The following is a 22,833-nucleotide window of genomic DNA, read 5'->3' as shown; positions in this document are numbered from 1 at the left end:
TGGAATGGGTGCCAGAGGTCGTGGTGGAAGTGAGTACAATTTTGTCATTTAAGAAACATTTAGACAGGTACATGGATGGGTTAGGTATGAAGGGATATGGACGGAATGCAGGCAAATGGGACTAGTTTAAATTGTGAAAACTAGGCTGAATGGACAGGTTGCGCTGAAGGCCCTCCATGACTCTATGACCCTAGTCCTTCTGATGATACTGCAACGACTTACATTTATATGGTGTTATTAATCTACTAACACAACACAAGGTATTTCACAGGAGCCTAATTAATCAGAAACTGACAGTCACCTGCTCTAATGCCTCCTTTTTGACACTAAATAGGCAAGTTTTAAGGAGTGGCTTGAAAGCATGTGGTTAGGGCCTGAAAAAATCTGATAATCTCCCGGAAAAACCTGAAGCAAAACTTCATGCAGTTTGTGCATCCCTCGGTTTGAAATTCATGCTGATCTGGGATGTGCTGTAAACCTGTGGGCCTGGTTGTTAATCAGTTTTGGGTAGGACAGAAGAATGATGGGAAACAAATTGTGACCATTGAGTCAATTCTTCCATTCATGCGTATTCTTCTTGATCTGGACACCAGATCAGGCATTGCTGATTCCTATTTCAAACCTTAACGATATTCATATCCTGCCTTAATGTATGTATACTTCTTCAGGGTCTCCTGATTTTTTTGTTTTATGTAACCAGGGTGAAGAATGAGACTTTAATTTGAAAGACCGTTTTGATATAAAGTCAAATGTTCATATACCTTTTCAAATGGATGTTAAAGATCCCATGGTATTATTTGAAGAAGAGCAGAATGTTCTTGTTTTTGCCAATATTTATTCTCAAGTGATGTTACCAACAGTAGATTGATTAATCATTTCTCATTTGCCGCTTGCCATCTGCAAAATGTTTGGCTGATTTCCCAACATTTTCAAAAGCCACATTTGGCTGTGAAGACCTTTGTGCTATATGAATGCAACTTCTTTCTTTAGTTGACTTGTCACCCAGGGCCATAATGAGCGCAGTACCTAAAGTGTTAGATTGGCATGCCATTCTTGAGGGTGCGCTAGCTTTACTGATCTGTGACTGTTTAATGCAGCATTGCTGTGGGCTGGTAAAGCGATGAGGGGTTGATTAGAAAAAATATCCAATATTGGCTACAGGTGAGCTTGGTCTAAGGGATCAGAGAGTTTAGAAAGTTCATCATTCCCAAATTTCTTCTAATCCTGTGAATATTTGTGTTTGTTTCTCACAGTGCCCTCCAGTTCTGCTTCTGTTTCAACTGTAACCACATCAAAGAAGAAGGATGAATTGTTCTTCGACGATGAAGGAGATGACTTTATTGATGCACTTGGATTTGGTGACAGTCCAAAAATACACAAGGCAGAGCAAAAACTGGAGGAGTAAGTGTGTGCTGGGGAGGTCCTGACTATTCCAATAGTGTGTGGTCAAGCCCTTACTAATGACAGACTGCAACTGAAGTGACTCAGAGGCATCTCTGTGGACCTCCTTGAACTGGGCTCAATTGAGGCCGAAACAAACTGTCAGACACCTACCCTGTAGCAGGGTTGTCCTGCTAGCCCAACTTCCATTCTGCAAGAGTGGCTGAATGTGGGCGGGAGCTGAAGAATGCGTGCACCAACTGGCAGAGATAATTTTAGGTCCCACTCCACCTCTTATGAAGTTTCGCTTAATATCTGACAAAGGCATGATTGACACTTTCCCTGTGAATTATTTAATTAATTTGAGATAGTTTTGTCAGCATTCCTGGTTTAATTACGTTTTTAAATTGATGGTTACTTGAGACAATGCCTTGATTTACTGTGTCTTCAAAGACAGCTCCTCTGCTGTAATGGACTGTTGGCCTAGATTATGTGCTTAAATCTAGAAGTGGCCGTATATTTTCGGTCTTTTAACTATGAGGGGAGAGCTATACTGGGCAGAATCTAGTGAAGTTCATAGACCAGAAAACAAAATGGTGGGATTGCAAAATTGTGCAGAATGTGAAACACCGACTTCCTGATGACGGGATGAAAGTTGGGAAGTAAAATGGTAGTAGATTAAAGGCTGTCTTGATTCCCAGTGGCATGCAGCCAAGAGAATCAATTTTAACATTGTGTCATGGATAGTCATTGAAATGCATGGCTGCCAGTTTAAATTGAACCTTTGCAATTGATTTGACAGAAAATGAGAAACGTGTACCTTCAGATTCATAAGTGGTTAAAGTTGATGTGCATCTGGCAAAGACTGGTTTTCCTGGTGGATTTAGAGCAAATAGGAATTGATTTTACTTTCATGGAGAACTTTATTCCAGGGAACAGGACGCTGAACTGTCGCAATAAGTTCAGGTAGCATCTGTCCAGAACATGGCTTTTCATGGGAGGAAAATTGGATAGCTGTGAACCTAGTAATGGTTGTGTGAGGTCCAGAGGAGACAAGATGATAGAGGATCAATCTCTACCAAAGGTATTTCGGGCAAGGGTGAGCGAGGGCAGGTCAATGAGGTTGGGAGCCATTATGTGGAGGTGCCGGTGTTGGACTGGGTGGACAAGGTCAGAAATCACTCGACACCAGGTTATAGTCCAATGGAGGCACGGTGGCTCAGTGGTTAATGCTGCTGCCTCACAGCACCAGGAACCCAGGTTCGATTGCACCTTTGGGTGACTGTCTGCGTGGAGTTTGCACATTCTCCCCGTGCCTGTGTGGGTTTCCTCCAGGTGCTCTGGTTTCCTCCCACAGTCCAAATATGTGCAGGGTAGGTGGATTGGCCAAGCTAAATTGTCTATAGTGTTCAGGGATGTGTAAATTAGGTGGGTTGTAGGAGGATGGGTCTGGGTGGGATGCTCTGAGGATGGTGTGGACTTGTTGGGCCGAAGGGCCTGCTTCCACACTGCAGGGATTCTGAGTTTTATTTGAAAATGTGAGTTTTTCGGAGCCCTATACATTCGTCAGGTGTTGGAGAGGTAGAATCAGACAAACAATGTATAAGTAAAAGATCAAAGGTTCACACCGTTGATGAAAATAGACTAAACAAGCCTAAGAAGCTGTTAAATCTTTAATCAGTTAGAAGGTTTTAATTGATTAATCTGCATATGTAAATGCACGAATTCCTTTCACGTCACGGTCCTAAGAGAACTAAAGGTTTTATCAATGTAAAGAAGAGGTTACATTTTAGGTCAGACATTGCATGTTACATGTGAGGCCTTGTTTAGAATCTGTTTGTGTTTTACGTTGGAGTCAGACTGGTTTTATTTCTAAAATAGGAATTTGTAAAACACGACATTAACTGTCTATAAATTGTGGGCTTTTTGTACAAAATAAAGTGTATCTGCAAATACAAGTTGTGTGTGTTGTATGAGAGGGTGGGAGGTGGGAGGTGGGAGGGAGTGTGAGTGGTGGAGAGAGAGGGACTGTGTGTGTGGGCGGGGGGGAAGAGAGAGGGACTGTGCGTGTGCGTGTGGTGGCGGGGAAGAGAGAGGGACTGCGCGTGTGCGTGTGGTGGCGGGGAAGAGAGAGGGACTGCGCACGTGCATATGAGGCGGGGGAAGAGAGAGGGACTGTGCCTGTGAGACTGTATAGTGTGGTGGGGTCGTGAACCTGAGATCCCGATTGAGACTGTCCTCATGGGTACCGAACTTGGCTTTCAGCTTCTGCTCAGTGACTCTGTGTTGTGTATCCCAAAGTCCGCCTTGGAGGACGTTTACCCGAAGATCTGAGGCCATGTGTCCTTGATGCTGAAGTGTTCCTCCACTGGAAGTGAACATCCCTGTTTGACGATTGTTGTGCGGTGTCCATTCATCTGTTGTCATAGCGTCTGCACGGTTTCGCCAATATACCATGCCTTGGGGCGTCCTTGCCTGCAGCATATAAGGTAGACAATGTTGGCTGAGTCCCACGAGTATGTACTGTGCACGTGGTGGATGGTGTTCCCACGTGTGATGGTAGTGTCCATGTCGATGATCTGATATGTCTTGCAGAGTTTACCATGACAGCGTTGTGTGGTGTTGTGGTCGATGTTGTCCTGAGGCTGGGTATTTTGCTGCAAGCAATGGTCTATTTAAGGTTTGGCAGTTGTTTGAAGGCGAGAAGTGGAGGCGTAGGGAAGATCTTGGTGAGGTGCTCATTGTCATTGGTGATGTGTTGAAGGCTACGAAGAACATGGCGTAGTTTCTCCGCTCCCAGGAAGTACTGGATGTTGAAGGGTACTCTATCGGTCGTATCCTGTGTCTGTCTTCTGAGGAGGTCATTACGGTTTTTCGCTATGGCTTGTTGGAACTGGCGATTGTTGAGTTGAGTATTGTATCCCGTTCCTATGAGGGCGTCCTTCAACACCTTCAGGTGTCTGTCTTGTTCCTCCTCATCAGAACAGATTCTGTGTATGCGTAGGGCTTGTCCGTAGGCAATGGCTGTTTTAATATGTTTCAGATAGAAGCTAGGTTGGGAGAGTCAGAGAATAACTGGAGGCAGGTCAAAGGTGATAGTGATAGAGAATGGTGGTTTGCAAGTTAGGTGTAAGGGGAGGGGAACCTCATGTTGATGGGGGTGGGAGAGCTCATGTTGATGTACTAGGAAAGAGCACCTGCTGTTTGTGGATGGCCTGAGGGGAACCTGCAGGGAGGTACCATGGGGCTGATCGTGTAGAGCCATGTGTCCCCTTTTTGAATGTAGTGACAAGTGATTGGCATCCACACGTGTGTGGTGTGATAGCAGCTCCAGTTCAAGATCCTCCTCTCAAACATGTAGAATAATGCAGCTAGCTTGCAGGAAATATGTGCTGACCAGACCTTCAGTCCCTGTCATTCCCTTTGCTCAGTTGGCTGCTCCCCTCGTCTCTTTGGCTGGCTAATTGGCTGGCCACTGAATCAGTTGTCCCATCTCTGAGTGAAAGTCCAGCTCACCTCTGATACCACCATTAAGACATTTACTGTTGCAACAAGACCCCACCCACTAAAATCTTATTGAATAGTGCAGCTGGTTCAAAGGCTGATTGGCCTACTTCTACTCTTAGTTCGAACATCTGTAAGTGACCAAAGCTGTCAAGAATGTGCTATTGTAGTACAGGATTATACTGAGTTTATTTTAGCCTGCATGCTTTCATTTCACTTGGCTCTTTTCTGTGTTAGTGAGACACCACGCCCTGCTCGCTCAAAGATGGATGAACTGTTGGGGAGGGGAACAGCTAAGAAACTCCTTGAACGACCTACAACTGGAGAAAGAAAAGAATTTAAACTAGATCCAAAATACAAAAAAACACAAGGTAATCCTGGTCACAGTTTGTGCATCCAGAACGTACACGATATGCTCAGCGTGATTTAGGGAAATGGAAGCCTTTTTGAATAATTTTCTTATTAGCTTAACTGAGAAGATGGCGGAGGCAATGGCCTTGTGGTATTATCGATATATTATTGATCCAGAAACTCAACTAATGCTCTGGGGCCTTGGTTTGAATTCTGCTACAGCAGAAGGTGGAATTTAAACTCAATAAAATATCTGAATTAACCATACACTGATGAGCATAAAACCATTGTTGTTAGCTTTTATTAATTCATTCACGAAATGAGGTCGTCGCTGGCTAGGCAGCATTTGTTGCCCATCCTTAATTACCCAGTGGGCAGTTAAGAGTCAACCAGATTACTGTGGGCCTGGAGTCACATGTAGGCCAGACCAGGTAAGGATGACAGTTTCCTTCCCTAAAGGACATGAGTGAACCAGATGGGTTTTTCGGCAATGGATTCACGGTCAGCATTAAATTCTTAATTCCAGGTATTTATTGAATTCAGATTCCACCATCTGTTGTGGCGGGATTCGAACCCAGGTCCCCAGACGTTATCTGTGTCTCTGGATTAACAGCCCAGTGATAATACCACTAGGCCATGTTGGGGAAAAAAACCCATCTGATTCAGTAATGTCCTTCAAGGAAGGTAATCTGCCATCTTCATCTGATTTGGCCTACATATGACTCTAGATCCACAGCAATGTGATTGGCTCTCAACTTCCCTCTGAAATAGGGAAGCAAGCCACTTAGTTGTATCAATCGCTAAGAAGGAGTTAGTTGCTATAATGATTCTGCAGTAGGTGGAGAAGAAACCAATAAGAGGGCAAAACATACTTGACCTCAGCTTCACCAATCTGCTGGCTGCAGATACATTTGTCCATGTCGATATTGGTAAGAGTGACCACCACACAGTCCCTGTGGAGACAAAGTCCCGCCTTCACACTGAGAATACTCTCCATCATGTTGTCACTATCACTGTGCTAAATGTGACAGACTTTGAACAGATCCAGCAACTCAAGACTGAATTTTAGGGAACCCCTGATCCCAAAGCAGCAATTTCCTGTTTTCACATATGTAAACTAATTTTGTATCCAGATATCCATGCCTTTTACCTTGAATTTTGTGAGTAAACCTAATACTTTATCAAATTCCTTTTGGAAATCCATCTGCGCAATGTACAAACCTGATGGAAAATGTTGTCACATTTATTGCTTCATTTCAGTGTAGTTTTCCTCATCAGCTACCCTTGTGATTTGTCTCCAGATTGGGAAGGGAAGGTCCATCCTAATTACTCTGTAAAGTAGTGGTCTTCTGTAGGGAGTTTTTTGCGACTGAGTTACTTACTAGAAGAGAAAATGTATAACAGAAGTGGGGAGAAGCTCCAGTTGAATATGAGAGCTCCAGTTGAATATGAGGTGCTGGGCAGTGTCTTTTAATTAGATGGCAGTCAGTAATTGATTATCTTTTTGGCTCTTGCTTAGAAAAAGAAGACTTTTTGGATGACTTCACCTTTGGTTCCTACCAGCCCACTGTGGCCACCACCCCAGAGGATCGTCAGTCCAGACGTCAGTCAGTGAGGTACCTCATTCCCCCTGACAACCTGAAAAGAATATTTATTGTTCCTATCAAAATAAGTGTACTAGTTTGCCATTCTGCATCAGTTTGTCGCTGTGAGCCAGTTAAACAAAAATTGTTTTTAGTTTTTTGTTTTTTGAGCCAGATCTGAGGAAGGGTCACCAGACCTGAAACATTAACTCTGATTTTTTTTCTTCACAGATGCTGCCAGATCTGCTGAGTTTTTCCAACAACTTCTGTTTTTGTTCCTGATTTACAGCGTCTGCAGTTCTTTCAGTTTTTAAACAAAAATTGGCTCGGCTTGCAGCACACTCAAGACAGTCGTTTGCTGCGTTGAAATTTGTTTCAGCCAATTTAAAAGCCAGGGCCGTTCATTCAGAAATAAATAAGTCATCATCCAAGAAGGGTGAGATCACTTGAGACCCTGTAATTTTAAAACATGTCAGTTGAAATGATAGTCATAAGATCAGCTCCAGCTTGTCCCTCATGTCAAGCCTTGGTCTTGATTGGTACCACAGCCTCTTTCCTTCCTTCATGTGAGGAAGAATCTCACTGTTGCCACATGCGAGGTAAATTTGGTTTAGCAGAGTGAGTGTTGTACAGTGAAGCTGCATTGTGCTGTGATTTTTCTTGCAATGACTGTGATGTATTTGAATGATTTTGTTTTCTTTGAACTGATCTTTCTCCTGCAGATTTAGCCCTGAGGGTGATCGAAACTCCATTATTGATCAGAAATCCAAAGAGATCACACCGACACAGACGACCCCAACATCAGCCCGTGGAAACAAAGGGGCTGCCGATTGGTTGGGGCTGAAAGATGATGTCACTCCAGATCTAGATAATCAAGTGCCAATCAAAGATGAGCAGAAAGGAATGTTCTACAAAGCAAAGTCTGATTCAAATCTTCCAGCCAGTCACAACCAGAGCAAGAGGCCTTACTCAGCTGACCGTCCCCCATCTGCATCGAAACCAAATGACAAAGCACTGGTCAGATCTGCACCATCCACATCAAAAACAGACTTCTCTGGTGCAGAAGAAGACGATTGGCTGAAGGAGGCATTAGCTCGAAAAAAGTCTCAAACCACAGAATCCCATGCCCTGGCATCAAGTAATGAAATTGATGTGGCGACGGGCTCATGGTAAGGATCTGGCTGAGGAACACAGGAACAGGATTGGGCCATTCAGCCCATCAAGCCTACTCTGCAATTCAATATGATGGGCGGCATGGTGGCTCACTGCTGCCTCACAGCGCCAGAGATCCAGGTTCCATTCCAGTCTGGGGCAATTGTCTGTATGGGGTTTACACATTCTCCCTGTGTCTGCATAGGTTTCTGCCAGGTGCTGTGTTTTCCAACCCACAGGTTGGGTGGATTGGCCATGCTAAATCGCTCCACGGTATCCAGTGGAGATGGACTAACCATGTTAAATATGGAGTTATAAGGACTGGGTAGGGTGCTGGGTCTGGGTGGGTGCTCTTCAGAGGGTTGGTGCAGACTCGATGGGCTGAATTGTCTCTTTCTGCCCTGGAGGGATTCTATGATGGCTGATATTCATTTCAATGCCTTCTTCCCCCACATGCTTTAAGTAATTGGTATTTAGAAGTTTGTCAGTCTCTAAATATACTCAATGACTAAGCTTCCATGGTCCTCTGGCGAAGATAATTACAAAGATTCTGGGACTTTTGATTAAAAAAGACACTTCTCACCTCACATGCGAAATGCTTTCTCCCTTCTTCAGACCAGGGAAAACATCTTGCCTGAATCTACCCTGTCTACGCTTATAAGTATTAAGTATGTTTCAATGAGATTGGCTGTCATTGTTCAAAATTCTACGGAATACAGGCCCAGTTTCACTGGTCTCTCTTCATTTGACTTGGGATAACTGGAAAGTCATTATTAATGCTGAAAAATCCTGACAGATGGAGCATAAAATGAGGTCATAAATTGACAACCTTTTACTCCAAGATTAAGACAGAGATGAGGAGCAATTTCTTCTCTGAGGATAGTGAATCTGTGGAATTCTTTATGGCAGAGGGCTATCAAGGCTGGAGCGTTAAGTATACTTGAGTCAGATTGTTAAATTTTTAATCAGTAAAGGAATCGAGGGTTAAGGGAAAAAGGCACCAAAGTGGAGTTGAGTATTATCAGATCAGTTACGATCTAATTGAATGGCGGAGCAGACCTGATGGGCCAAATGGCCTAGCTAGTTCTGCTCCTATGTCTTATGGCCTTAGTAAGCTGTTTGATGAGACTCGCTGTTGAAGCAAGCTTTCCTGCCTGTTAATGTCTAATGCCCACTCCTGCATGTGTAGTTGTAATATGTAATTGCTCAATCTATGAAAGGTGCTGGATTTCCTGTCCCCGTTGAGTTATTGAAATGTTTCCTTGTTGTAGTAAAAAGAGTGGATCACCTGGTGCGCATGAACCATCCATAATTGCCACGGTAAAGGAACCTGCAACTGAGAGTAATGCTGTGGAATCTAGGGACACTAGGTAGGTGGGACATCTTCAGAGCTACTTGACACTTTATTCTTGGAAACAGTGGTGTGAAATAGTGGAGAAAAAAGATTTGAAATAATCGCTTCCTCAGGCTTTGTTCATAAACTGGCACAGTATTAAACCAGTTATGGTTCTGTGTCTGGGCGCATGTGTGTATGTTGTTTATCACCTGTCACAGTAGACTCAAAGACAAATGATTACAGCACGCAAGAAGCCAGTCAGCGTGCAGTCTGAATGCAAGAACAATTCACCTGGTATCACTCCTCTGCCTTTTCCCTCTGGCACTGCGTATATTTCCATTTCAGATATGCTTTGAAAGCCATCATTGAATTTGTTTATACCACGCCAGTAGGCAATGCATTCTGGCTTCTAACAACGTAGAAAAGGTTTTACCTCATGTTGTCATTGCTATTTTTATCAGTTAATGACCTTTGATTCTCGACTTTCCACCAGTGGGAATAGTTTCTCCTGATTTACTTTGTCCAGACCCTCATAATTTTGACCATTTTAATCATATCTCTTCTCAATCTTCTTTTCTCCAAAAAGAACAGTCCCAACTTCTCCAGCTATCCAGAAAACTGATGTTTCTCATTTCTGGAACTGTTTTGTGAACCTTTCTGCACCATCTCTAATGCCTTCACATCCTTCATAAAGTGTTATATCCAGAATTGGAGGCAGCACTCGGATTGAAACCAAATCACTATTTTATCGTAACCTCCTTGCATTTGTACTCCGTCACTATTTCCAAAGTCCAGGATTCCATATGCTTTATTAACTGCTTTCTTAACCTGCTCTGCCACTTTCAATGATTTGAGTATGTTTGTACCTTGATACCTCTGCTCCTGCACTGTTTTAAAATTGTACCCATTAGTTTATATCATCTGTCCCAAAATAGTCATTTCAGATCTCTCTGCCTTAAATTTCATCTGTCCTTTGTCTATTCATTCTGTAACCATTCACATCCTTTTGAAGTTTAACATTATCTCTTTCATAATTCACGATGCTTTCAAGTTAAATGTCACTCCCAAATTTTAAAATCATGTTCTGTACAGCAAAGTTTAGGTCATTTATATATATCAAGAGAAGCAATGGTCTTAACACACAGCACTGGGGAGCATCATTATAAGCCTTTCTTCAGTCTGAAAAACAAACGTACTCTACTTACTTTCACTTAACCAATCCCCATCAGTCTACTCCTGATCATCAGTAAGGTTTGGAAGGTGTCATCAACGATGCTATCAAGCAGCACCAGTTCAGCAACAACCTGCTCACTGATGCCCAGTTTGGATTCCGCCAGGGCCATTCAGCTCATGACCTCATTATAGCCATGGATCAAACATGGACAAAAGAGCTGAATTCCAGAGGTGAGCTGAGAGTGACAGCCTTGACTTCAAAGCTGTATTTAACCAAGTGTGGCATCAATGAGTCCTACCAAAACTGGAATCAATGGGTATCAAGGGGAAGCTCTCCATTGGCTAGAGTCATACCTGGCACAAAGGAAGATGATCGTGGTTATTAAAGGTCAGTCAACTCCGCTCCACGACATCGCTGCTGGAGTTCCTCAGGGTGGTGTTCTTAGCTCAACCATCTTCAACTGCTTCATCAATGACCTTGCCACCATCGTAAGGTCAGAAGTGGGGTTGTTCGCTGATGATTGTGCAACATTCAGCACCATTTACGACGACTCAGATACTGAAACCGCCCATGCTCAAATACAGCAAGATCTGGAACAATATCCAGGCTTGAGACTGTAGACATGCTCACTGAGCCGGTTTGTTTGATTGCAGATGTTTCATCACCCTGCTGGGTAACATCGCCAGTGCACCTCTGCTGAAGTGTTGGTGTTCTGTCCCGCTTGTTATTTATAAACCTCAGTTTTCTGGGGTGGTTGGTATTACTTCCAGTTCTGTTTTTCAGTGAAAATAACAACAAGCAGGACAGAACACCGATGCTTCACCAGAGGCGCACTGACGGTGTTACCTAGCAGGATGCGAAACGTCTGCAATCAAACATACCGGCTCGGCGAGCAAGTCTGCACCCTCCTCCGCAACGCGAGCTACAAATCTTAAAAAACTTTAAATATCCATGCTTCGGCTGAGGAGTGGCAAGTAACATTCGACCACACAAATGCCAGGCAATGACCATCTCCAATAAGTGACAATCTAACCACTGACCCTTTTGCCTTCACTAAATCTCCTATTACCAACATCCTTGAGATTACCATTGACCAGAAACTCCACTGGACTCGCCACATAAACAGTGTCTACAAAAACAGGTAACAGGCGATGAGCAATTCACCTCCTGACTCCTCAGAGTTTGTCCATAATCCACAAGGCACAAGTAAGGAGTGTGATGGAGCACTCTGCTCTTGCCTGAATGGGTGCAGCTCCAACAACACTCAATGCCAAAGCAGCCCACTTGATTAGCACCACATCCACTCCCTCCACCACCAATGCTTACTAGCAGCAGTGGTGTGTTCTAGCTACAAGATGCACTGCAGAAATTCACCAAAGAGCCATAGATATCACCTTTCAAACCCATGACCACTTCTATCTAGACGAGGATAGCTGATACATGGGGACACCACCATCTGCAATTCCCCTCCAAGCCACTCACCATCCTGCCTTGGCATTATATTGCCATTCCTTCAGTGACTCTGGATCAAATTCCTGGAATTCCCTCCCTGTGGGTCTACCTACAGCACATGGGCTGCAGCACTTCAAGAAAACAGTTCACCACCACCTTCACAAGGACAACTAGTGACAGGCAATAAGTGCTGGCTTTCCAGTGACACCCAGATTCCATGAATGAAAGAAAAATTCATATCTATGATGCTACTGTCCCTATTATTCCATGAGCTCTAACTTTTGCCCACAGGTATATAGTGTGGGATTTTATCTGATGCCTTTTGGAAGGTGTAATGTATCACATCAATACGTTAGTGCTTTCTACTCTCTTTTATCTAATCAAATAACTCAAACAGATTCTGAAATATAACTTTCCTTCACTAGTCTGCATTTAGCCAGTTGACTGAATTTTCTCCCAAATTATCATTTCTAAAATCTTCTCCACTACCAAGGTTAAACTAATTGACTTGTGGCTGCTGAGCCTATCCATACTTCACTTATGAAAAGGGTGTAACATTTGCAGTACCCCCGAATCCAAGGAGAATGACTAGATCCAGCCTGCCTTCTCTTAGTATCTATTGATGCATCTTATCCAATCCTGATGACTTATTATCTTTTAAGTAAAGCGCATCTTTCTAATACCTCCTGTTTATTCTTAACCCATCATGGGCCTCAGCTCCCTCTTTTCTCACTATGACTTGACAAGTATATATCCATGTTCTCGTGTACCACATTCATTGGAAGACTTTATCCATTGCTATTTTCTGTGTTTTGTAATTGCAGCTCCCCATTTCCATGGGAGAACGCACGCAAACAGGCTGCTCCTGCACTTGTGATCCACACATTGAAAAGCTTGGGTAATGTCGAAATGGCAGATGTGGTCGGTGAGTGAAAAATTAGATCAAGTAATCAGCGGTAACATTGCCACTGTGATACTGAGCATTAAAACCTTGCATGGCTCTGGTTCAAATTCAGGTCTATACTCGGATATGGCAGAATTTGTTGTGCTTGAATTCATCTCTGTACTAGGGGAGTAGGAGAATACTCAAGGGAAATCAGGAGGGCAAAAGGGGGACATGAGACAACCTTGGCAAATAGGGTTAAGGAGAATTCAAATACGTTAAGGACAAAAGAGTTACTAGGGAGAGAAGAGGCCACCTATATGTGGAACTCCAGGAGATGAGTGAGATATTAAATGAGTATTTTACATTAGTGTTTACTGTGGAGAAAGATATGGAAGGTAGAGAACTTGGAGAAATAAATAGTGATTTCTTGAAAAGTGTCCATATTACAGAGGAGGTGGTGCTGGACATCTTAAGATGCATAAAGGTGGATAAATCCCCTGGAACTGATCAGGGGTCCCCTAGAACTTTGTGGGAAGCTAGGAAAATGATTGCTGGCCCCCTTGCTGAGATACTTGTATCATCGATTGTCATAGGTGAGGTGCCAGAAGACTAGAAGTAGGCTAACATGGTGCCATTATTTAAGAAAGGTGGTAAGGGAAAAGCCAGGGAACTATAGACCAGTAAGCTTGCGTCAGTGATGGCTAAGTTGTTGGAGGGGATTCTGAGGGACAGGATTTACATGTATTTGGAAAGGCAAGGACTGATTAGGGATAGACAACATGGCTTTGTGCATCAGAACTCATGCCTCACTAACTTGATTGAGTTTTTCTGAAGAAGTAATGAAGAAGATTGAAGGCAGAGTGGTAGACGTTGTCTATATGGACTTCAGCAAGGTGTTTGACAAGGTTCAACATGGTAGACTAGTTAGCAAGGTTAGATCACATGGAATACAGGGAGAGCTGGCCATTTGGTTACAAAATTGGCTTGAAGGTAGGAGACAGAAGGTGGTGGTGGAGGGTTGCTTTTCAGACTGGAGTCCTGTAACCAGTGGTGTGCCACAAGGATTGATGCTGGGTTCACTGCTTTTTGTCATTTATATAAATGATTTGGATGTGAATGTAGGAGGTATGGTTAATAAATTTGCTGATGACACCAAAATAGGTGGTGTAGTGGACAGCAAAGAAGGTTACCTCTGAGTACAAGAGGACCTTGATCAGATGGGCAATTGGGCAGAGTGGCAGGTGGAGATTAATTTAGATAAATGTGATGTGTTGCATTTTGGTAGGGCAAATAAGGACAGGACTTATACATTTCATGGTAAGGTCCTGGGGAGTGTTGCTAAACGAAGAGACCTAGGGACAAAAACAAAGTTGCTGGAAAAGCTCAGCAGGTCTGGCAGCATCAGAACTAGGAAGAGACCTAGGGTGTAGATTCATGGTTCTTTAAAAGTGGAGTGCAGGTTGACAGGATGGTGAAGCAGGTGTTTTGTATGTTTGCTTTATTGGTCAGTGCATTAAGTATAGGAGTTGAGAGGTCATGTTATAGCTGTACAAGGCATTGGGTAGACCATGTTTGGAATCTTGTGTTCAATTCTGGTCTCACTGCTACAGGAAAGATGTTGTTAAATTTGAAAGGTTTCAGAAAACATTTACAATGATGTTGCCAGGGTTGGAGGGTTTGAGCTATAGGAAGAGGCTGAATAGGCTGGAGCTATTTTCCCTGGAGAATCGGAGATGACTTCAGGTTTATAAAATCATGAGGGGCATGGATGGGGTGAAATAGTCAAAGTCTTTTCCCCAGGGAAGGGGAGTCCAAAGCTAAAGGGCATAGATTTAAGGTGACAGGGGAAAAATTTAAAGGGACCTAAGGGGCAACATTTTCATGCAGAGGCTGGTGCACGTATGGAATGAGCTGCCAGAGGAAATGATGGAGACTGGTTCAATTACAACATTTAAGAGGCATCTGGATGTATATATGAATAAGGATAAGCTAAATGCTGGCAAATGGGTCTAGATTTATTTAGGATATCTGGCATGGATGAGTTGGACTGAAGGGTCTGTTTCTGTGCTGTACATTTCTGACTCTACTGCACAAGAATGGGGAAGAAAATCAGCTAAATGTCCCATTCCTAGTAACTGCATGATTCCTCCTGCAGGATCCAGTAGCTCTGTCACCGGAGGTCTAAATGAATAACCCAGATAATGCAAGTTTTATCCAGTCTGGCTTTCAAGCAACTCCAGGCCTGTACCAACATATTTGGCTCTTAACTGCCCTCTGAAATGACCTACCAAAGCCAATTAACAGCATTAAACTACCGATGGACAATAAAAACTAAATCTCACCGGGGATGGCCTCATCTCAAAAATGATTTCTTTCAGAAATTAAACACATATATGTCAGGGGAGGATATTATTTGAATGTGTACTGTGTTATGTATGGACAAATCAAGCAGTGTCAGCATGGTTTCAGGAAGGGGAAATCACCCCTGACAAATTTACTAGAATTCTTTGAGGAGGTAAGAGGGAAAGCAAAGTAATATATTTGGATTTTCAGAAGGTATCACAGAGTAGCATGGATAAAGGATTGCCTAACTAATAGAAAAGGGAGAGTTGGGATAAGGGGGGCATTTTCAGGATAGCAACCTACAACTAGTGGAGTGCCCCAGTGACTAGTACATAGAACATAGAAATAGGAGTAGGCCATTCAGCCCATTGAACCTGTTCCGTCATTCATTGAGACCATGGCTGATCTGTGGCCTAACACCATATATTGACCTTTAATACCTTTGCCTAACAAAAATAGATCTATCTCATATTTAAAATTAGCAATGGATGCAGCTTCCACTGCTGTTTGTGGAAGCGCATTCCAAACATTTACCACTCTTTCTGTTTGGAAGTACTTCCTGATGTGTCTCCTGAGCAGTCTGGCCCAAATTCCTAGGCTATGCCCCAAATGCTAGAACCTCTACACAGTACAGATAGTTTATCTTTATCTACCCTCTCTTTTCCTATTAATATTTTGAAGATTTTCATCAGATTGCCTCAAACCTTCTAAATTCTAGAGAAAATAGGCCTAATTCGTATAATCATAACTTAACCCTTGACATGCAAGTATCATTATTATAAAGCTACTTTACCCTCCAAGGCAAATATAATCTTAATAAGATGTAGTGCCCAGATCTGCTCACAGTCATCTAAGTGGGATATAATCAGAGTTTTGTCTAACTGCAGCATAACTTCTGTGTCCTTACACGTCAGTTCTCCAGATATAAAGGTCAGCATTTCACTAGATTTCTTAATTATGTTCTGCACCTGTTTGTGACATTTTTAAGATCTATATACCTGAACCCCCAAGTCTCTTTGGACATCCACTACATTAACTTCATACCATCTAGAAAGTATCCTGTTCTATCCTTTTTTGGTCTAACATGGATAACCTCACACTTGCTTACATTGAACTTCATTTGCCCGTTCACTCAGCCTATCCATATCTCTGCAGTTTTGTGCTTTCGTCTACACTGTCTAAAATGCTGCCTAACTTTGTGACATCAGAAAATTTGGTTATATGACTTTGTATGCCATTATCTAAGTTGTTAATAAATAATGTGAGCAACTGAGGCTCTAACACAGATCCTTTTGGGACACCACTGGTGACGTTGCCAATTTGACTACCTATCCATTATCCCTACTTCTGTCACCTGTCACTCAACCAATTTCCCAGCCATGTCAGTAATTTGCCCTTAATTCCACGGGCTTCTGCTTTAGTTAACTGTGTCTTATTTGGGACTTTATCAAATGCCTCTGGAAGTCCATATAAACAGCATACCCCTGTCCACTACCTTAGTCACCACTTCAAAAAGTTCAATGAGGTTTGTCAGGCATGACCTACCTGTCATGAATCCATGCTGGCTCTCCTTGATTAACTGAAAACTATCAAGGTGTTCAGTTGTTCTATCTTTGATTATAGGGTTCAAAAACTTCCCCACAACAGTTTTAGTCTGACTGGTCTGTAATTCTCTGGTTTTCCTTTCTCGCCCTTCATAAGCTGAGTGATGTAGTGTTGGAGCCATAATTATTTGCAATAGGTATTAGTGACTTGGCTGAGAAAAGTGAATGTTCTATAGCCATGTTTGTGGGTTTAAAAAAAATGGGTGAGAAGGCAAGTGCTGAGGATGATAGAGTTTACAGGAAGATATTGACAGGTTAAGCAAGTGGGCAAATCTTGGCAGATGGAATATAATGTGGGAAGATGTGAGATTATGCAGTTTGGCGGGAATAATAAAGGAACTGAATGCTTTTTAATTGGAGAAAACCTGCAGAAACGTACAAGACAGAAGGATTTGGGAGTCCTCACCCATGAATCTCAAAAAGCTAGTATCCAAGTTCAGTGGGTAATCGGGAAGACAAAAGAAATGAAGTATAAAAGTAGGACAGTTTGCTAAAACTAGTCAGACCGGGATGGAATACTGTGAACAGTTTTGGACTCTTTATCTAAGGAAAGATATACTGGCATTGGAGACAGTCCACAAGAGATTCAGTAGGCTGATTCCAGGTATGGAGGGACTGACATATGAGGTGTGATTGAATAGGTTGGGTCTGTACCCATTGGAATTCAGAAGAATGAGAGGTGACCTTATTGAAAAGTATGAGAGTCTTAGGGGATTTGACAGGACATATACAGAAGTTGTTTCCCCTTGTGGGAGAGTCTAGAACCAGAGGTCATAACTTAGAATAAGGAGTTGCACATTTAGGACAAACATGAGGAGGAATTTCTTTACTCAGACAGTTGTGAATCTTTGGAATTCTTTACAACAGAGGACTGCCAAGGCTGGATTGTTAAATATTTTCAGGGCTTAGATAGATGCATTTTTAATCAGTAAGGCAAACGAGGGTTATAGGGAAAAAGCAGGAAAGTGGAGGTGAATGTTATCAGATGAGCTATGATCTCATTGAATGGCAGAGTAGATTTGATGGGCTAAATGGTCCACTTGTGCTCCTATGTCTTATGACCTTAAAGTACACCATATAGTTGAATGGCCACATTTTGCTTCAGGGGATGATGATCGCTGTGTCTCAGTTGGTTGTAAGTTGCCGATGGTTTTAGGCTCAAGTCACAGCTCCAGGGATTGAGTACAGAATCTAGACTGACACTAGAGAGCATTGTTAAGAGCATGCTGTGTTATCAGAGGTTCAGCTAGTGTTTATATAAGATGATTCAAAAGCAAAGGCATTTGCCTTCTCACACATTTTTGTTCATCCACAAACATGGCTATAGTACATTCACTTTTCTCAACCAAGCCGTTAATATCTATTGTAAATAATTATGGCCCCAACACAGTGTCACCATGCTTTTTAACAAGGGTCAAAGAGAAAAGATGGAGAATTACTAAAGTCAGACTACAATTGTTGTCGAGAAATTGAACAGACAATGAACGTAAAAGATCCTGCAGCATTCAGAAAGGACCATGGAGTTCTTTAACTTCACGCATCCAGCATCTCCAAAAGTAGATTAACTGACTAGCCATCTGATTCTTGTATTTGTAAGATCATGCTGTGATTGACCAATGTTTTATAGAGTAAGAAAATCTGACATCCCTACCCAGTCTGGCCTACATGTGACTCCAGACCTACACCAATGTGATTGCCTCTTTACTGGCCAAGCCACTCAGTTCAAGAAAAGTTATGAATGAACATTAATTACTGGTCCTTGCCAGAATATATCCTATAAAGAATAAGGAGAAAAAAACTCATCTTGAGAGGAATCAGAAATAATGCAGTTGACCGAGATGTGCTGGAGAAAAATCAGGACTTAGAACTGAGCATTGCTGGTTATAACATTTCTATAAAAAAAAAGACAATGGGGACATGGAGTAGCAATGCTTACTCAGATTAATATTATGACAGTAGAAAAAGAGATGTGGCTATCAGCAAAACCAAAATAGAACCCATATTGATAGGAATAAAAGGTAATAAGCGTCATTTGCATTGCTAGGTATAGTCTACAGAGCACCTGCATAGTCAAAGGGAGAATGAGGAAGAAATGTACAGGCACATTAGGAAATTGCATGAAAACGCTGGGGGATTGTAGCTGCTCCCATATTAACTGAGCAAAGAGAAAGATCAAGGAGTTAAGGGCATGGAGTTTCTACAATGTGTACAGAATGTGGAATTATGTTGTTACTTACTTTTGATTTTATTATTATCACGTACCTAAGTACAGTGAAAAGTTGTGTTTTGCGAGCAGTACAGGCAGATCATAACATACAAAGATATACAGATCATAAAATGATTGAATAGAGTGACGTACACAGAGTTACGGCTACACAGGTGGTGTACAAATTAGGTTGAAATCTAAGAGGTCCATTCAGTAGTTCGTCAGTGAACTTGTGAATGGTGTTTGGACGAAATTTGGCCACGCAATCACGGGTGTACAGGGAGTACAGTAAGGGGATGAGTATTCTTGTGGGGAGGCGGTGTTGAGGATTATCATGGTGGGGGTGCTGTTGTTTATCTTCACTAATTGTGGCCTGTGGGTCAAGAAGCTGAGGATCCAGTTGCAGAGGGTGGAGCTGAAACATAGATCTTGGAGTATGAAGACTACTTTGGTTGGGATTGGTTGAAGGCAGAGCTGTAGTCGATGAGTAGAAGCCTAACGCAGGTATTCTCATTATCCAGATGTTCCATGTTTATAGTATGGATAGTTGAATTCGTGATTTCACCGATACAGAGGATCTACAATATATATTAAAGACTTGGAGGAAGGAAGCAAATGAACTGTAGCCAAAGTTGCAGATGACACAAAAATAGATAGAAAGGCAAGTTGCAAGAGGGATACAGTTTTTAAGAGATATTGATAAGTGAGTGGGCAAGAAGTTGTCAAATGGATTATAACGTAGCAAAATGTGAAGCTGTTCATTTTGTAAGGGAGAACAAAAGAACAGAATTATTTAAATGGAGAAAATCTGCAGAGCAGCTTCAGAAAGGGACTTGGGGGTACTTGTACATGAAACACAGAACACTAGCACACAGGTGCAGCAGGTAATCGAGAAGACTAATGGGATGTTGGCTCCTATTACAAGGGGGTTGGAGTATAAAACTAGGGAAATCTTACTGCAACTGTACCAGGTGCTGGTGAGACTATGAAAGAAATACTGAGGTAGGTTTGGTCCCCTTATTTCAGGAAAGATATTGTTCAGAGAAGGTTCTCTTGGATGATCCGTGGTATGGAGAGATTGTCTTATGAACAAAGGCTAAACAGATTGGGACTCTACTTGCTGGAGTTTAGAAGAAGGAGAGATGATCTCATTGAAACATACCGGATTCTTAAGGGAGTTGACAGTGTAAATGCTGAGAGGATGTTTCCTCGAGCATAGTCTCCGAATAAAGGATGTCAGTTTAAGACAGATGAGGAATTTCCTCTTGAGGGTTGTCAGTCCTTGGAAATCTTTGCCCATAGGATCAGTAGAGGAATCAAAAGTTACAGGGAAAAGGCAGGAAAGTGGATGTGAGGAATGTCGGTTCAGCAATGATCCTATTAAATGGCAGGTCAGGTTCGAGTGGCTGAACAGCCTACTTCTGTTCTATTTCTTACGGTGAGTCTGTGGATGAATAAAGACAAAAGATAACAATTGAGGTTTAAGAAATAGGCAAGCATGATGTCTATAGAGAGCAAGGGGGTGCAGAATAAGAACATAAGAACTAGGAGCAGGAGTAGGCCGTCCGGCCCTTCGAGCCTGCTCCGCCATTCAATGAGATCATGGCTGATCTTTTCGTGGACTCGGATCCAGTTACGTGCGTCCTCACCGTATCCCTTAATTCCTTTATTGTTCAAAAAAAATCTACCTTATCTTTAAGAACGTTTACTGAAGTAGCGTCAACTACTTCACTGGGCAAGGAATTCCATAGATTAACAACCCTCTGGGTGAAGAAGTTCCTTCTCAATTCAGTAAGATTCAATAAGAGAGGATATAAAGAGATAAGGGAATAAGTACAAAAATAACTAGGAAAGCATTGAGGAATTATGAAAATAATTGATCAAGGAGCATAAAACAAAATATTAAAATAATTTACAGGTACATCAATCAAAAAAGAAGACCGTGATGAGAATGGGACTGTTAGAGATAGTCAGGGTAACACCACAGGTAATGAGATATTACATAAATAATTCACTTTGATATTTACCACGGAGAGAGGAGAGGTAGACATGACAATGAATGATGAGAAGACCAATGACATTAATGCGTTTAAAATTTAAAAAGGGAAATAAACTAGACAAACGCAAAGAGGAATAAAGGTCTGGTCCAAGTGGATTGTATGCACATATTTTGAAAGCATCTACAGATGAGAGAGTAGGGGAATTGGTGTTGGGCCGAAGGGCTTGTTTCCACCCTGTAGGGATTCTATAATTTTTAAAAAAATTAATTTGACAAAGTTGTGTTCCAGAGGATTGATAAATAGCTCAAGTAGTTTGTGTTTAAGAGAAGGGATGGAACATGCTGATGGAATTATAAAGCCAATTATAGCCCATAAGCTTAATACCAGTGGTTGGAAAACTAATGGAATACTTTCTAAAGGGGAGGAAGAAATAAAATCTAGAAATGAAAAATAATAATGAATTATTAGCTTGAATTTCAAAAGGGAAAATCTTGCTTGATCAGCCTTGTAGTTCTTTGAGGAAATAACAGAGAATCGGTGGTGGTCATGTGTTTATGTGGATGATAATTTATCTGGATTTTTGAAGGGAGTCCTATGATATACTCATGAATGATGTCAGTTGATGTGGAGTCAAGGGACAAGTGGGAGAATGGATTGCTATCTAAATTCAAGACACAGTAGAGAGTGATAGCAAAGTGTTGTTCATTGTTCAAAGTGGCAGAAGGTGGGAAGTGTTTTCAAGGATTTGTGTTGGGAGCGCTATTGTTCATAGTTCACATTAATAATTTGGACTATGGAATCAAAAAAGAAATGTCAAAATTTATAGATTGTATCGATTAATGGAGGAAGAAGTGTGCAGTGCAGTCAATACTGAGGAAAACATTAGTAAACTTGTAGACCTCGTAAATAACTGTCAAATGAAGTTCAACACCGATAAATGTGAGGCAGTAGAATCTGTTTGGAAAAATAGGGAGGTCACTTATTAGGAAGGTATGAGCCCAGGTGGGGTTGTGGGATAAAGGAGCTTGGAATACAATGACAAAAATTGTGCCACAGGTCAGCAAGGCCATTTTTTTAAAAAACCAACCAACAGTAGGCTTTATTAATTGACAAGTAGGGATTAAAATTAAACCTGTATCTGCTCACACGATACAAGACAGTGCAAGGAGTTTGGAGAAAATTTAGAAGGATAATCCCCAGAACTGCATGGGTTAACACATTAGCAAAGTATTAACAGACTGTGTTTTTCTTTTCTGTCAGAAAGGGAAGGCAGAGAGGTGACCTAATAAAATTCTTTAAAGTGATGAAAGGCTTTGAAAAGATGGACTGAAAACAAAAAATGCTGGAGCTCACCACAGGTCAGGCAGCATCCATGGAGAAAAAGCAAGCTAATGTTTCGAGTCTAGACAACTCTTTATCAGGGCTGAAGCTCAGATTCCAGCATCTGCAGTAATTTGCTCCTACATTTGTGTTTAATAGGATGGATGGAGAGAGCATGTTTCCTCTTGAGGGAAAGGCATAATTAGAGACCATCAATATAAAACAATCCCTAATGAATCTAAAAGGTAATTCAGAAGAAATTTATTTACGCCATGAATTATAAATGTAAATATCACTATCACAGGAAATAGTTAAAGTGAGTAGTATAGATGCACTTGATCAGAAACTAGACTAGCGTTGAAAAAAGAGAATAGATAGTTAAAATGTTAGATTTAGACAAGGAAGCTTGTATGGAGATAGGAACTGCAGATGGTGGAGAATCTGAGATATCAAGGTGTAGAGCTGGATGAACACAGCAGGCCGAGCAGGAAGGCTGACGTTTCGGGCCTAGACCCTTCTTCATTTCTGAAGAAGGGTCTAGG

At 41.9% G+C, this 22,833-nt stretch overlaps 1 protein-coding gene across 6 annotated transcripts in view; it reads left to right on the top strand.

Annotated features, from left to right (window-relative positions):
* Positions 1-22,833, top strand: part of LOC109934358 (fas-binding factor 1 homolog) — an 87,295-nt gene that overhangs the window by 30,757 nt on the left and 33,705 nt on the right. For all 6 annotated transcript variants that reach the window (XM_048610762.1, XM_048610761.1, XM_020533164.2 and 3 more), the window contains 6 exons: positions 1,254-1,401; positions 5,122-5,255; positions 6,755-6,851; positions 7,541-7,987; positions 9,242-9,340; positions 12,757-12,857. In XM_048610762.1, coding sequence (XP_048466719.1) covers positions 1,254-1,401; positions 5,122-5,255; positions 6,755-6,851; positions 7,541-7,987; positions 9,242-9,340; positions 12,757-12,857 — 1,026 coding nt within the window. The remainder of the gene's footprint in view (positions 1-1,253; positions 1,402-5,121; positions 5,256-6,754; positions 6,852-7,540; positions 7,988-9,241; positions 9,341-12,756; positions 12,858-22,833) is intronic.

The sequence above is a fragment of the Rhincodon typus genome, chromosome 23, assembly GCF_021869965.1.
Source record: "Rhincodon typus isolate 14 chromosome 23, sRhiTyp1.1, whole genome shotgun sequence".
Lineage (NCBI taxonomy): Eukaryota > Metazoa > Chordata > Chondrichthyes > Orectolobiformes > Rhincodontidae > Rhincodon > Rhincodon typus.
Note: the sequence above shows the minus strand (reverse complement) of the source record. Positions and strands in the feature narration are given on the sequence as shown.